A 17530-nucleotide genomic window follows, 5' to 3' on the forward strand; every position below is an offset into this window, starting at 1 on the left:
CCTGCTTTGACATGGCTGTGTAGTGTATGAACTGATGTACGGTATTTGTACGGCTTAGAGATATTTCTGCACAACGATGATTTGGCTCAGACATTTAAGCCTGCGTGAGTGCAAGTGCGAAATGCATTTATCAACAATGCAACAACCTGATTGAATATTTTGTTATTTTAACATTTGTCTGAATATTTGTATTTAATTAAAGGAACTGGAGTCAAACTTAAAATTTCATCACAAACAAAACAACTGTGATCTCTGATTTTTCAAAATGTAAATTTAATATAAGACCTATATGCATCGGGCACCAGATAATTCCCTATAATTTTTAATCTATACATTCGTTTTGTATGTCTCTGTTTTCGTCCCCCAAACGTTTCATTCAAAATCCATTTTTGCGGCAGATCATGTTGTTTTTTTTGGTTGGAAATTTCAATTTCGCCTTGAATTCCTTTAAATACAATAGAAAAATACTCCATCCGAATAATGAATTGACGAAATTTTTTATTCCCGTGTTTGAGTCTTTATCGCTTTGTAAACTGTTAATAAACTTATATCGGCACTCGGATCTGTGTGGGCCGAAACGTCTGCTTCGAAATGTACTTGACCATGACAATGTAAATAAACCACTATACTCCACCTTGCTAATCACACAAAATCAATTTTATTTTATTTGACGCATGTGATAGCGTATTGACAAAATGCTGTAAAAATAGTTCTACTCTATTGACTGAACAGAGCAATTTGCGATGATCAGCTTCTCATGGACTTTGAAATGAGTCCCATTTGGCTCGTATCCCTTTCGAAAACGTATGCCCAAACGTTTATTTCAGTGTTTTGTCTGCAGATATGATTTATTAAAATCTTATATGAAATATTAATTATCCAATCCAAATGCCCCAATAAACAAATTTATTTTGGTCACTTTCTAGTAGAGATTCTGTGTTGGTTCCTATTATCCATTGGTATTCAATATTCTCCATAATTTCAGTCTTAGTTTTTGCTCTGTATATAATTGTCAAAAGCTTCAACGAAATTATACCAGCAGAGCATAATTATTTGAATTTGATTTAATAAAATAATTTATTGAAATTAATAAATAGCAAAACCAACTTTATATAAATAAATTGATGACAAAAAAGAAAGAATAATTTCACACTGGTATTTTGTTTTAGAAGTGAACTCCTGATGACTGAAAAAGAAGCAGAACAATCAGATAAAGAAGTAACTGAGCAAGATGCAAAGCTAACCCAGCATAGTAAGTCAGTCGTATTGATATAATCGGGCAGCATTATAGGTCCTCTCGTAGTATATGTACCATGTTAGAGTTGGCCATAATTTGATTCCAATTTTCCTTATTTTAGTTCTATTATGAGTTCAGGGACTGTCTGTGTTAGGCAAGTGAATATAACCCTTGTCCCTAGGTTTCAGTCTCTTTACATAACTTGTGCAAAATTGGTGAACAAAATTAGTTTTCTCCATTTTGTTACACATCCTTCTGGAGCGCTGTATTATGGGCAACATCAGCTTCAAATTCACAGTTTTAGGTAAAAAATCTTGTAATTATAATGAAGTACTAAACCACCATCGGTTTCTAAGAATGAAAAGAAATTCTTTTGATTGAAATGCAAACTTTTACACAAATTCAGGTTTTTTCTATGCCAAATCCTGTTCTGGAATAATATCTTTCAATGTCCAATATCGGGCACTGTATAGCAATTTAAATTTCACATTTCAACTCAACAATCATACTCATGTTCAATGGAAACTAAACAAAAACTTGGTATGAAGAATTGAAATATTCAACGAATAACTTTGACCAAGTCACACAAAATTTTGGTGGGTCTAGACTGCAACTATGTATCGTTTATATACTTTTGCTGTTGTGGATCTGTTTGCAAATAATGCAAGCAATAAGGAAAATTGCATGTTTTTTTCTCTAATCATGTTTTTCTTTCTGCCTGCAAAAAGTACAAGCGGCCACTAGGTTACACTAGTCAATGAATCTTCTATAGTTTAATAACAAATAATTAATCTGGTGGAACATACCGTTTTCAAGTCTGGGCAAAGGATGGTTTGGGTAACATTGGAGTCAGAAAATGTTATAAATGGTATATTTCCAGGTTTATTTAGATTTAATTATTTTGTCGCGGACTTCTGTGAATAACACACATATACATAAGAGCAATCACTGACAGTCAGAATCATATTGTAGCGGTGAGAGATTGCCCAACTTTTTGTAATTGTAATAATTTACCCCAGATTTTGTCATGGATTTTACCTTGATCAACTACAACATGACATTGAAATATAAGCAAAGCCAATAATGTGCTGTATTTCTTACATATTGACGTTTTAGGTTTTCAGCAATTGCTTAATAGAAACGGTCACACGCCACTTGAAGGTTGATCTCTGGTTTGATGAATATAATTTCATGATGTGTTTTGCTTATTTCCTTTAAACAACAAAACAGCTACCGTATTTCCTGCTTAATAAGTCTACCTAGAAAATGAGACGATGATTTTTCACACCCAAAAAGAGGGTGTTTACATATAGCCCTGCAATAAGAAGGGTAGCAAAATTGCTTCTCTGTTGGTCATTTTAGCATTAAAATGCATGGCACGCTCAGGTCATATTTGTATTCTTAACAATAAAGTGGAAATTTTAGCATTAAAAAGGCATAGGTGGTCATTTTGAACAGTCGGCCAGCTATATCCAACATTAGGGTGAGCCAAGGGTTCAACTTTGGGGCTATAGTCAAACAGTTTAGAACTTGATTTGAATAAGTCCATCACGCCGACCTGATAACAACTTAGCTTGAACTATATAATTATTTAAAGATATGACTATAACTTCAAAAAACTGGCGCCACATAACATTCACATAACATAACATTCCAACAATTCTGAATTTTTCAACAATCCAAACATGCGGCAGTGTGATGGTACATGGTTCTAATTGTTAGGAATATGCTTGTCATTGCATCCTTGCTAACCCTCTGAGAATTTGCTGGTTAGAATTTTGTCGGGGATAATTATTTTTGATAGAAGACATTGTTGTAGTGTGGTTCAATTAACCACTGACTGGGTACATCTTCCCCCATCATCAAGTCCATGCATTTGATAACAAATAACTACCAGTAACTCATGGTTTGGAAGTCCCATACTTAACATGGATTGGTAGCCGGACGAGAGGCTGTGGTACGCCATATGCTTGCGCTGTCTAATCAACTTTCCATTCCTTTGGGATAATTATGTAAATACCATCCTTCTTACCATGCAGCTTACTTTTCACATTATTTCCACATTCATTGAAAACAAAGCATTATAGTGATCGTAATCTTAAGTTAAAAGCTACAAAACTTGGAAAGACTATAATCATCTTGGCTTGACACAGTTTGCACATTTTCTTACTCCTGCAAGCGTTTTCTTTTGTATTGATTATGACTATGATAGAGATCTTTAGCATGTGGCAAAAACGTTATTGGAGCGATAAGTTCTTCAAGATAGGCAATGCTTTTAATGAAATTTGTACGATTTAAATTATCTACATAAAAGAGGATGTCATGCTTTTGCACAAATAAGAGAATGTATTCAAATTTAGACAATATTGAGGTGAGGTGGATTGAAGCCTCTATTCACATTTTAGGCTAATAGCTAGCTAATATTAGAGTTCTTTGAATTATTTATTTAAACAAATAGTCAAACTACCTCTAAATTCAAAATAATTAATTGGTTGTAAATATTACGTAGTAATCAAACTCTGTAAAAATATTTATTTTGACCACCATTTCCTTTTGTGCCATTTTGATTACCTTTTTAATATTGAAGTTCTCCCATTTCTGAAATGCTATTCATATAAACAGCATTTGCAGCATAATTAAGCCATTACTTCAGTGATTTCTATGTATAAGGACTTGTATAGTCTATATTTGAATAGGTAATTGAAGTGTATAATTATGAAAGAGATTTTAGACCGGAAAACAAGTGTTAGTGGCCTAACATAGAATATAAAATATACCAGTAATGATTTTAATTTAGAACTGAATTAATTTATTATGAATTTAATAAAATCTGTACAATAATGAAAGGAATATAGAACTTCAATCTATCTTTAATTTATGTTACTTTTCTTGTGCAATGTGATAATTCAATATTTTATTCTAAAGGCGATACTTCATCTAGAACTGCTGGTGTGAAGAGAAGAAGAACTTCAGATGGAGATTCTGGTAGTAGTCCAAGGTGAGATAAAATATGTACATAACCAAAAAATAATGATAGATTTGTTTCATATTTGAGTCTTCATTATGATTGCTGTATCCTTACCATCAATACCCATTCTGTGTCTGACTAAATTTGTCCATGAAACAAGTTTCACATCAACAGATCATAGATTTTTTCATAGCCTTGTTAAGACCAATGTCTAAGTGTAAATGCACATCCGTCATGGTTACCATACAATATCATTATAAAATCTTATTTTTATGATCTTTGACCAGAAAAGCCAAAAGAAAGTGCACAAATTGCATCTTGAAAACAATTTGGCTCATAATTTTTATGTCACTCTAATTGAAATGATAATTAGGATTGAATTTTCACACATACGAAGACTAGGATCTTAGATTCTTCAATTGAAATTATAGCCTGAACCTCATTATGGCAGTAAAAGGATCTTATCCTTGAACCACTGCTCAGTCATTCTAGTCATAAACTCCTCCTAGTGAATTTCAATATCATAGCATTATGACAATCAACCTCATTATGGCAGTAAAAGTATCTTGTTCTTTAGGTACTGCTCGGTTAATCTACTCATAAATTCCTAGTGGATTCTCATATCTTAGCATGGTGGACAAATCCGGCTTTTCAATCCATATTTGAGGATTTAAAATCCCATTATCTAATTTTGAGTGATTTTAGGTGATAAACGCGACAATCCAACAAAACAAAATCCAGCCAAGAAAATTTACTCTGCTTTCTTATGTACATAAATTTTGTTTTCAGAAGCAAAATCCCTACAACTGAAGTTGAAGAAATTCAACAAAAAAATGAACTAAGTCTATATGGTAAGTCTGCCATTTGTTAATAGTAAATATTTTGAGTAGTGTGGTTCATGCAAAATGTTTATGGTGTTAATATACAAGGTTATATATATTACAATATATTCAGTATAAATTAAAGTAAATTGGCATTTTGCATGTGCATAATCATGACTGAAGTCAATTTTTAAAACATGTGAATCTTGGCATATATTATTTGGTTAGAGTGTAACTAATGGAATATGTAACTAATTATACACAGAAAATTGAAGAATCTAGAACAGTGGGTTTCATTCAACCTTTCTAGCACGTGGACCTGTCAAATTTCAAAACTATTTTTGCGGACCAACACAAAAATGTCAAAAAATGAACACAAAACGTAATTGAATCAATGTAATTACCGGTACAACAAAACTTTGCCATTAAAAGACAGACAATTCAATTTGAAGAAAAGTTTGCTGCTGTCTTTTTGATATCAATCATATTAAACGCAGTTCTAATAAAGTTTCTACAAGGCGAAGTAAAGTGCCTATTTCTCTGTTTGGTCATGATGAGAGATAACGATGAAAATGTTTAATCACATAAGTAAAGTGTAAAAAAAACCGCAGTAATTTAATGGCTTGCTATCAAAGTTTGCAAACGTGGATCGAATGTAAATATCCAAAGTAGAGAACCGTAAATATCCTAAATAGGGCGCAAGATCAAATCTGACAAATCTTTTTATTTTTAATTAGCTTTACGGCCTTCTCAAAAAACTATAAAATTATCTACCATTAACACCCCCCCTCCCACCAGACCCCCCCCTCCCCAAATCACTAATTAATGCGCAAAATATACTAACACTTCAGTAAATTTTGTACAATGCTATGTGAACTATGACTTGTTGATACAGTGGTTCATAACCTAAGGGCGGCAAGTCACATATTTGGGGAATACGTGAACGCTACTTTACGATTTATTCTTTCCCGCATGCAATATTGTTTGAAAGCAAATTTTATAGAGTTGAATCAATGACTACAGAGTTTTGAAATAAAAATGAAACAGGAAGTTGTGGCATTCATGTGGCTGAAAGCCGATAAAAAAATTATAAGATTTCCATGTGACATTCATATACATTCAAATACGTTTATACAGATGAGGAAAATACTGAGCAACTAATTGCAATGCTCGCATCCTGAAGTTTCCCCAATTCCCTAATCATGACATCCCAATACTCATTTAAAGTTCCCCAATTTCTCTCTGAACAGCTTAGCATGACGTCGCTAAATGTCAATATGCGTATTGATTACAGGCAATGATTCGTAGCATGGTGAATGTATTATAATTAAAACAAATTAAGTTTTTTTGAGATGTTGATGGATGAGCGATTCTGTGGAATCAAATTCAAAATCTGATATAGTTTTTGTAAATGGCATTACGTTTGTTAATTCAATTTTTTACTTTTTCAAATGGTGAATATTTGGTACAAGAATAATTAGCCTAATTGAAAAATAAAAAAAATTTTATCAATGAGAATTTTGAACTAGGGAAATCCTGTAACATTAAGTTTTCAATATTTGAATACTAACCTAAAGAGAATGATAGTTAAATTAAACATTGATTGTCTAGCCATCTATCGGCTCTAGGGGCCCTTTGGCTCCAGCCATGTAGTTAGGTTAAGGTCTTTGGTGCTGCCCTGTTCTCATAAATGTAACAAAACGGTGGATTTTTGTTATCTTTGTTATATAATGGTATATTTTATACATATTTAACAATAACTTATTTGTGAACAACTAAAATTAGTATGGCGGGAAAATTTTCTTTATTCAATTATTATTAATTGATGCTAGGTTCTTATTACAGGGATAATAATTTGAGCATTTTACATGCAATAATACTACTTTATTTCACCTTAGAACTCCTAAAAAATGATATTCAAGAAGCAAAAGACACATACGACCTTGTTGAGGTATTTCACAAGCATCGAGGTGACAAAAAAGAGGTGATTTCTGAGGTCATAAAGAATCTCTCAATAAAACATTACAATTTAAATGATGCGAATATCAAGGTCTTCATCACGACAATCTTAAAATTGGACAAACTTGAAATGCTGAATGTGCAGAAATGTGGAAATTCTGAATATCTCAACAAATTTTTTGAAAAACTAGAAATGACAAACTGCAAGGTACGTACGATTAGATTACTAGATCTTTTCCTATTCATCTCACTGGTTGAAGGAAAGTTGATGAAACAATTTACTCATGTAGCACACCAGGCTTATGCCCACTTATCAGTTCAGGTTGGTATTGAAATCGCTAATAAGTTAGTGTTAGTTGTTCAAAATGCATGATCTTGGTGATAGGGGAAACCCATAACCAAGCAGTAGTTATTCCAACCACAGTGTAATGACAAGGAGGCAGCAATCTTTTGTACATAAGTTTCTATCATTGTTTTAAACTGACCAGGGTAATAGATAATTTGATGACAAGCATATTCCTACCATTTATTATAATTCTAACATTTATTAACACTGATATTTCTATCGCATAAAAGCTATTCCTCTTTTGCTGATCAAAGCTTTTTTATAACCGACATAAAGGTTAATTGATGAAATATAGAGTGAAACAGCTGTATAACATTTAAAAAGCTATATCATATTTCAGATTGCAAAAATAAGTATTTGGGGAATGAAAGAACTGAAAATCTACTCACAATCCTTGCTAAGGCTTCTGAAAAAATCTGAAACAGAATCATTGATGATTCAGGCATGCGAGCTTGAAAAGGAAGATGTGGATCAGCTACTTAAAGATATTAAAAGCTTTAAGGTGGGTAGGTATTTAAATGAAATTTTGTACTTTGGAACAGAAATTTGATAATGAACAAAAAAAATTATCAGTCCCAAGTGTAGTCAAAGAAAATGCAAATACCATTTGTAAGTATCACAAAGCCTTGGCAAAAATATAAAAAATACAATTATTTTAGATCCGCTCAGGTCAATGTCGAATATTGAACTTAAACCTCCTAAATACACCTATATGCGTTTTATCTGAAATAGCGATGTTTTTGTGCTCATGCTCTTTCCATTTGTGTTTGCTAACAAGAGCTGGTATATTTCCAGTCTGTCATGTAGCATACCCAATTTATCACACCATTCGTGAGAGGAGGCAAGTGAGGTTTGAACCCACTATTATTATATGCGCTGTCAGAATATGTCGCTATTCAGTATCTAGGGCACTGCAGTTAACAATTCTAAATTTTAGCGGCCATTAATGTAATTTGAATAAACAAATCAATTTTTTTAAATACTATTCAGAAATCCGAATATTCACTTCGTGCATTGGCTTTGAGCCACAACAGCAAGATGGGACTGGAAGACTTTCAAAAGTTTGGTGAAATTCTTCACATATTGCCTGTGAAAACAATCAGTTTGTTTGATTGTGATTTAACTGATGACAAACTCTCGAATTTGTTCGCATCAAGCATCAAGCAGGTGAGTTATTAGAAATGATGGATTTCAACATTTAAGTGAGTGAGCCCATCTCTAACTTATTGAATTGTTTCTATAGAATATGTCAAATATCGTTTTTGTTGCTTAGCAGTCTTGATGAATTTGACTATTTCCAGGCGCAAATGACTAAAAAATACTAAATTTTCCAGCAGTAAAGGCAACATCAAATGGGACCCTAAAACTGGTCTCATCCAAATATTGATGTAACTGTTGACTTTAAAATGTCCACTTCCCAAACAATATCGTGGCCTATTGGATTGTAAATGTCCTTTAACAATGACAGCACAATCATCGACCAATGGGCGATGATTACATATAGAGACATATTTGCAAAATCGACCAAGACTACTGTATTATTGGAAATCTAATAAATACCTTTTTTATTTTTATTTCAAGTCTTTTTGGTTTGAAGTAAATTGTCTAAAATGTGTTTCTATCAATTTTCGAAATTTCTTTTTTTTGCATATAGAAACAATCAATATATTATTACTTGTTACCTTGACCGATTTTTGTAAAATCACCCCATTTTCACAAAATCAAAATTCGAATTTACTCAATTTACATATAAACAGCTAGCATGAAATCTAGGTAAAAAGCTGGGAACCAAAAAAAAATGTTTTGTTACACAGTGTAATTCACATCAGACCTGATTACATGTCCATCATATCCAGTCAAGCAAACCGGTTCGATTCGGAAATATCAAAGTGGTCTCGGAGACCAATTAGCGCCCTCGATTATATGTCCAAACCAAATAGATGAGAACAGAGCTGCCGGACTTAAGCAAAAGAGTCATGATTTGCAAACACTGCATATATTTTATTTTCCCCAAATTCAGGAATTCGATACAAATGTTAATTAAAGTATTAGAATTATATGCATGTTCTAGATTGAAGTTCTGTGAAGTTATTTACAGAATACGCTCGCCACCGCGCCTCTGATTACTCTGCGTGGGCTCGCAGATTCGAATCCCATACGGGGATGGTTATGTGCGAGAGGATTGCTGGACTCCTCGTCGCCATAGGGCGGTTTACGCAATCGCTGGTGAAACACGGCTTCCTCAACCACCCCGTCCATGATTCCGAAAAAAGAATTGAGCCGCTTTATCAACTTTCCTTTTCCCGGGACAAAAATGTAAATCCTATACTATCCCAATATGATGGGGGGTTGCTTTCCCATTGAAATTTGCCCATGTTCTAAGAACATAAAGTCAAATTAATTGGGGGCATAAAAGGTAGACAAGTTGGATCATTTTGCCGACCATTCAGCGTTGCAGAGTACCGGTATTGGCACTTTACCCCACACGATTCATTCAAAATATAACAGTAGGCCTGCAGATACTAGTAGGCTGCTGGCATCCAAAATTAAACAATTACATTTTATCAACTAAACACTTTGTGTTGAGTGGGCTCATCATATGTAATTAGAAACACTTCATTATTCGACACTGAAGCTTTGAATTTTACCTGTATGTACAGTCAGGGTACCGTACCGGTGCCAGCTTGGATGAGGTATGGCTGTATTTTTTTTTCAATGCGAACTAAAGTTCATCAACTTAAGTCGTTCTGCACCCAGTTTATAGAATAGGATAGGATTCCAAGTCGGGTATGGGAGTTTGGGTATAGTTTTATTGTTTGTTTTCGGAAGCATGGACTTGGTGGTGGAGGAAGCCGTGACCGACCAGCGGTTACGTGAACCACCCAACGACGGTGAGGAGTCCAGCAATCCTCTCGCACATAACTATCCCTGCAAGGGATTCGAACCTGCGAACCCACGCAGAGTAATTAGAGGTGCGGTGACGAGCGTATTCCTAACGCTTAGCCCGTTGAGCCACACCGCCGCGCCATATTATACCAATAAATCTTTAGACATTAAGATCTGATTCTCAGTTTTAAAACAACAACCTAACATGCCAATACGGTACCGTACGGCGCACCAGGATCCCACCAGTACCGGGTACCACCGTACCAGTACCAGTATTTCAAATTTGTCTTCTACAGCGACACAATAGATGTAGGAGAGGTTTGAACTAAACTTGTCCCTATCTAGCTGAATTTTTATTTGTTGAAATAAGCAACTCGCTTACCAAAGATGAAAAAGAAAACAATTGCCGTACCAGGTCATTCACAGCAATTTTTCTAGTACCATGGCGAAGCAACTGAGCAAGAACGGTGCAGCTCACTACCAGACCTCCTAGATAGGTGGTCTGATGTTATGGACCTATAGGACGAATTTGAATCGCAGGCGACATACTGAAGTGTGCAATAGTTCCCATTTGTGGTCTGCTAGACTGGTTCCAGTGGACATGTGATCAGGCCTATTGATATTTCAGCTTTTTGGGGCCTGAAACTTTCATTTGTACCTCGTAACTACGAATTCGAATTTGTTAGGTCTTTTTTCAACTCTTAAGTTTAAGCTATTTGTTGTTTTTGGCTATTTCTTTCTATGCCAAAAATTGATTGAGATAAATATTAGTTAATTTTTTTTGTATTTCTAAAAAATCTTTATGATATCAAAAGTGTTCCATAGACCAATAAAGGTTGAAATTCACTGTCTCAAACTATTTTAGATGCTATGACCGACGGTATCAAAATGTATTGTTTTAGGTAGTATCATTCGGGACATTTATTTAATTCTTTTCGATTTTTTATAGATATCAACTCTAGATGTAAGCGGGAACACCGAAATCATGCAAGGATTTAAGATTATTGGACAAATGTCTGAGAATTCTGAGTTGAGAAATTTGCTTGTTAGATGCTGTGAATTGGATAAGGCAAAACTAAAGAGTTTGCAAAGTTCATGCAAAAGCAATGCAAGAGTATGTTGCATAAGTAAAATAAATCATTTTGGGGCACAATTATGTTGAATCTAATGGCATAGGGGAAATGTATCCAGTTTGTTTTGAGGAATCAAACATCAATATACTGCTATAATTATTGACACAACATATATTGTTAATTCCCTTAAATATATTTGAATCTCTTGAAGTTGTGATATAGGGAACAAAATGAATATCATATGCATTAGGCATGCTGGTTAATAGCGATTTCATAGAATTTCTAGGTTCATTCATACCACATAGAGCAGTGGTTCCCGAACTGTGGTTCGTCGTTGGGGTCACATGAAGATTTTCTGGGGTCGCCCAATTTCTGTTAAACATGTACAGACAAGTGACTAGGGTTGAAAAGTGGAAATTTTGCTGGTAGGCCTGGACATTTTCGAATACCTGATGATTTCAGAATCGAATCAAATATTTTTTTTTTGAATTGAATCTTGGATACTCATGAGATATGTGATTGAAGATGACTTTTTATTGTAATGAGCCTCCATACACATGGATTCACCACTCATAGTGGGCGCTGAGTGTTGGTTCACACACAATAAAAGACATGTTTTATCAATAACTCACTAGGACGACAAGAGTCGTATGTCAGGATTGCCTTTTAAAAATTGGGCTTCAATAAAAAAAATTCGGAAATTTACCTCGACCTTTGGCAGACAGAAAAAAAAATCACTCTGAAAAAATCCTAAAAAATCTCAAAAATGATATGTGTCCTTTCTAAATCCCTTTCAGAATGATAAAAAAAAATACTTTAATTTTTCCAAATTATAATTTTGTGGAAATGGGAAGATTTCACCTAAATTTAGTTTTTGTGGAAATTGTGACATAAAACAAGGATCTTTGTACAACTTTTTAGTCTTTTTTATTTTCATTATAGATATCAAATTTTGACGTCAGCTACAATGAAACTCTTGGTTCTGAAGGAATGGCTGAACTTGGTAGAACAGTGGTTAACTTCGGAGTGAAAAATCTGAACATTGCAGGTTGTAAATTGAATAAAAAACTTCTGGAAGCTTTCAGAGAATCAACAGAGCAAGAGAAAATTATGGTAAATTATTACATATATAGTGTATGGTGCGAAGTTAACACATTCTCATGCAAAATGATGACTATCACAGTTAAAAATAGTCATGTAAATTTTCATTATCTAGATTTAAGTGAGAACACTAAAATTGCATCTGAAGAGTTCAAAATTATTGGAAAATTTGGGGTTAAGAATTTTCTTTTCAGGTGTTGTGCAGCCACTAAGAGAAAATTAGAAAGATTACAGAATTTACACTTGAGCAATCAGGGTTGTCCAATACGAATTGAATATATTCGAATATAAAAGTAATATTTTGTAAATGAAAGGTGTAAGACACAATTAAGTAAACGATAGGTCATCTTAATGGGAGTGGTGGTTCATTCATCACACACAGATCCGATGAAGGCTAGATATGAAATAAGTTGTTTTCAAATGATTTGTTTTGACACCCAATAAATTACAGAAAAAAAAAGTTGATTTATTTGGAAAGTTAGGAACAAATAATTTATCCTTTTCCTGCTTTTTGGCAAATAATTCTAATAAATTATTAGATAAAAATGTTTGACTTTTTCAGAGGATAATTTTTTGTTGTGCAAAATATTCAAGCCATGACTAACTAATACCAGCATTTAAAATGTCTTCAGATATTGATTTAATTCAATTCAACATTACTCACGGTTGCATCGGCTTACGGAAAAAAGAAATGCATTGCTACTGTAAACAGGAGTCTGTAATAATTTCTGGCACGACCCTGAAAATAATATTTCAATTTCTTGCCAACCAAGCATTTGTTGAGCTTACACAAAATTTTGTGAAAAACACTTTATAATTGAATATCGATTTTAAGACTACGGTACTATTGACAGTAGCAATTTTCTTGCACAAAATTGTATAAAATATATGAAACAAGAGTAAATAATTGCATTTATTCTGCATAATGATAATTTTAGGGTCTATGAATCCAGGAAAAAATTCCCAATCATTTAGTATTGCAAAACTTTTTAACCTTTTTTACTTTCATTATAGATATCAAGATTTGACGTCAGCTACAATGAAACTCTTGGTGCTGAAGGAATGGCTGAACTTGGTAGAACAGTGGTCAACTTCGGAGTGAAAAATCTGAACATTGCAGGTTGTAAATTGAATAAAAAACTCATGAAAGCTTTTAAAGAATCAATAGAGCAAGGGGAACTCAAAGTAAGTTGTTACATATAGAGTACATGTTATGAATCAACACATTCTTATGTGACATTATAGCTATCACAGTTAATTAATAAGTACTCCCGAAGTAAGTGAACAAAGATGGAGGACACCAGAATGTAGTATGTGTACCAGGTTAGGGGTAAGCCATAATTTCAGGTACAAATATTACAGGAGTCACTTGGCTAGTCCCTGAACTCGTAAAATAATTAAAATAAGGAAAATTGGAATAAAATTATGACTTAACCCCAACCTGGTACACATAATACGTTCCGGTGTCCGTTATCTCGGTCCACATACTTCGGGAGTATCAATTAATATCATGTGAAATTTCATTATATATCCTTTAAAAATTTGTTGGATAGAAAATGCTCGAGAATGTCCCCTTCCTTGCAGATTGAAGAATTAAATATGTTATGCAATCCTGAACTTGGAGAAGGAATTGTTGAAGTAGCCAGTCTGCTGAAAAATTTGGATTTTCTGAGTGTGGATGAAGCTGATTAAAATAAAAATATTTGTTAGATTTGATCTTACCCACCCTATTTTGGATATTTACGTCTTTTTAGAATCCAAAATATGCTTTTCATTACAGGTTGAAGAGTTGAACATATCATGTAATCCTAATCTTGAACAAGGAATTGTTGAAGTAGCCAGTCTGCTGGAGAATAATTGCATGAAAAAATTGGATCTGAGCAATTGCATGCTTTCTACAGAAACTATTTGTGATCTTAGCTCAGCGTTGAAAGAAAAAAATATTCAGGTTGATTTGTGAGACCCCAAACTGGAAAACAGAATGATAAATTGATTTGATATGAGCCATGTAGTGAAACGATTCGAGGAAAACTCATTTAAACTGTTTTCGGGGCTTTTATTAACTTGAACATTACTGCTATACTAAAACAGGAAAATGAACAAGTTATAAGATGTAGCAACCTTGACGCACGCTAACCAAATAATACGCAAGTTTTGCCATGTGACTATTAACTTTTTCAGATTGCTCGGTGATAGTGCCACGTTGGCCACATTATGTGGAGCTAATTCAATTTCATTATCTAAACTCATTGAGATTTCATTTCAAATTTCTTTGTATATCGACAATTAGTACATTATGATGAGAATATACTCGGCAGAACAGTGCGGATAACCGTGCATGTTTGCTGAGTTTGAATCCTTAAAAACACCATTCTGGGCAAAAGAAGAAAATAAGTACCAGATTTTGTTTCGATTCATTAGCGTAAATGAAACAATACACACAAAAAAATAAAGAGAAAAACGTGGCAAGTATATGTATTGGACTTGGCATCAAAAAGAGAAGGCTTGTTGTATCTTCCTCCTTCAAGCCAACAGCTTTCACATGCTTTTTTTCTAAAATGCCAAAACAATCATTGTAGTAATAATATCGACATTAATATTACAACAATTACTATGATCTATTTTAGGTTGAGACACTGAATATAAGTGAAAATGATCCGACTTTCATTGTTACGCGACACCATGCTGAAGCCGTCTGCGAACTTCTGAAAAATGTCTCGAAAGAGCTAATCTTCGAACTCCAATCAATGCAACCACAAGTTAGAAAGACTTTGCAACATGGATTGGAAGAACTTGCTAATGAAAAGGTAATTTTAACCGCTGGTCGGTTTGGGCTTCCTCCACCATCAAGTCCAAAGGTCCCGAAAACAAATAACTAACTAATTTCATACCCGACATGGAATGGTCACCGGACAGCTGTGTTTAAGCCGTCTTATCGACTTTCCCCTCCTCTTGGATAAACATATAAATCTTATCCTGTCCTATTTATCCAGTTTTATGATAGGCTCACAATGGTCACAGTCAAGCATGTTAGTGATATTAACAAAATGCACTTTGGACTCACCTTTGTGGTAGGATTAGTGAAACAGTTACTATAAATCTATATACAATATCTAACATACATCTGTCCTGCCCAGCCAATCGTATCAGCTGTGTTACAGATTAATGCTCTATATCAGGGGTTCTCAAACTTTTTGTGTTGCGGAGCCCTTGAAAATGTTGACTATTATTCATGGAGCTCCAAAATAAATGTTAAAATTGTTTCTTTCCGAATAATATTCCTGAGTAGGTTAAAAGTACTGTACTTATTTTAAATGCTAAACCTCTTTTAATAGGGTTAATACAAGTCATAAATGATCTAAATCTGAATGTCAAATATAAATTATATATACTAAAGCTGTAAATTTGACACTTGACAAACATATTGATAAATTAGGGGTCGGATCTTTTCCCTTTAGACATTTTTGAGAGACTTAAAAGGCCGCTAATAACGTACTCGATTGCATTTTGTTACGATCGCCGATTGTTTTAGTCAGCATGGCGGTGTTTATTCTTCCTAAATCAAATTTCCCTCGACATATACATGTATTGTTCCACAATGACGACGAATATTGCTTTTATGTTCTTGTGGGGAATCATGAGTTCAATGCGAAAAACATGTTACCATATTATAGTCATCGGAGACGAAATGCTAAAAATAATAAATAGGTAAATCTGCAACTCAAATTTCTTGATTGAAAAGCAACATTCTAAAATATTGAAACTAAAACTTAAAATGGGAGATAACACTATAAATTTTGTTTCAGCAGACTCACGTCAGATTAAAAACGCTTTCATAGACATTGTAAATCACAAAATTTGGTGTTATGTTGGGTTTTCTTTGGTTATTCGTCGTAGTAACTGCGAAACTGAAACACAGTCAATTGTGCAATTATTTTTCTATTCTGAAACTACCGACGGAGCCGCATGCAATGAAATTAATTTCAATCTTTCATATTTTTCCCGACCTCATGATTTTTTAAAGGGCGAAATCTTGCTCCTGAGTGCGAAAGAACAAAATCAAACTTGACAAATCGCAAAAATACGACTGCAATTTATGTATAGTTGGCAGTTTATCGCGTATTTTATGTTATTTCAGAATAGTATTCTTTCATTTTAGTAATCCTAATAGTAAAATTAACCAATTCAGTATTTTGAAAAGTAATCTAATAGCTCGCGGAGCCCCTGGGTTTCTCTCACGGAGCCCTGGGGCTCCGTACAGAGCACTTTGAGAACCTGTGCCCTATATAACTACTGACTGTAAGTGCCCCACTTTTTAAATTCATAGAAGTGAAATAGCTTCGTATCTTCCTTCTGACCACGTTATTTTATATTCTATTTCAGGAAACAATGGTTATACTTTGGAAGGGTGATATTTTCTATCACAACTTACTACTACAAGCTTGAAATGAATCATTTGCAAAGAAGAGAGGACTCATTTATTCAGCATGTACTCTCATTTTAATTTGAGCAACCTCGAAACAATTTTTCAATGCTATTGTATTAGCGTATTCATATGCACTGAACATGCAAACATACTTAAGTTAAATTGCTACGAGTTGTGCCCCATTTTTGTAACTTTTGTCATTTGTCGTTTCATCTGACCAAGACCATATTATCAAAGAATCGAAATTTGGAAATATTTGGGATAATATCCGAATCTCTTTTGTTACGCTGAAACACTGAATTATCACAATGTAGTATTTCAACAGTTTTTTGATTTATACATTTTAGTATTGAAAGTTAGTTTGAATTTTAATTGTGTCCATTAGTTTAAATGTGCATTTTTAAACTTGGTGTCATTATAATTGTTCTTAATAAAACTTTTTATCCTAGTGTTTGTAAATGTATTTTTTGCTGTCAATGTAATTGTAATCAGATATTGTAGATGCCTCATCTATGTCCTATCAAATATTCACACTGGCCAAGGGCTTCTAAATGATTCTCATATCCAAAAGTTGATGCAATCATAAAATAAGAGCAAAGCCCCCATCTCCTCACATAACATAATAACATTTTTCATTCTCATTATGCTTATGTATAGTTTTTGCCCCAAGTCATTCGATATTCAAGGTAAATCAGGTGAAACAAGGTAAAACA

General features: G+C 33.7%; 1 protein-coding gene across 1 annotated transcript in view; it reads left to right on the plus strand.

Moving 5' to 3' along the window:
* The window catches only part of LOC120332071 (uncharacterized), a 53152-nt gene extending 36285 nt beyond the window's left edge, over positions 1 to 16867 (plus strand). Inside the window, exons 8-19 of the mRNA XM_078114032.1 lie at positions 1170 to 1252; positions 4163 to 4235; positions 4995 to 5056; positions 6925 to 7193; positions 7672 to 7833; positions 8322 to 8498; positions 11167 to 11331; positions 12233 to 12403; positions 13406 to 13576; positions 14172 to 14339; positions 15019 to 15198; positions 16775 to 16867. Coding sequence (XP_077970158.1) covers positions 1170 to 1252; positions 4163 to 4235; positions 4995 to 5056; positions 6925 to 7193; positions 7672 to 7833; positions 8322 to 8498; positions 11167 to 11331; positions 12233 to 12403; positions 13406 to 13576; positions 14172 to 14339; positions 15019 to 15198; positions 16775 to 16837 — 1744 coding nt within the window. The 3' untranslated portion in view covers positions 16838 to 16867. The remainder of the gene's footprint in view (positions 1 to 1169; positions 1253 to 4162; positions 4236 to 4994; positions 5057 to 6924; positions 7194 to 7671; positions 7834 to 8321; positions 8499 to 11166; positions 11332 to 12232; positions 12404 to 13405; positions 13577 to 14171; positions 14340 to 15018; positions 15199 to 16774) is intronic.
* Positions 16868 to 17530: the final 663 nt, after the last annotated feature.

Source organism: Styela clava, chromosome 6 (genome assembly GCF_964204865.1).
Source record: "Styela clava chromosome 6, kaStyClav1.hap1.2, whole genome shotgun sequence".
Lineage (NCBI taxonomy): Eukaryota > Metazoa > Chordata > Ascidiacea > Stolidobranchia > Styelidae > Styela > Styela clava.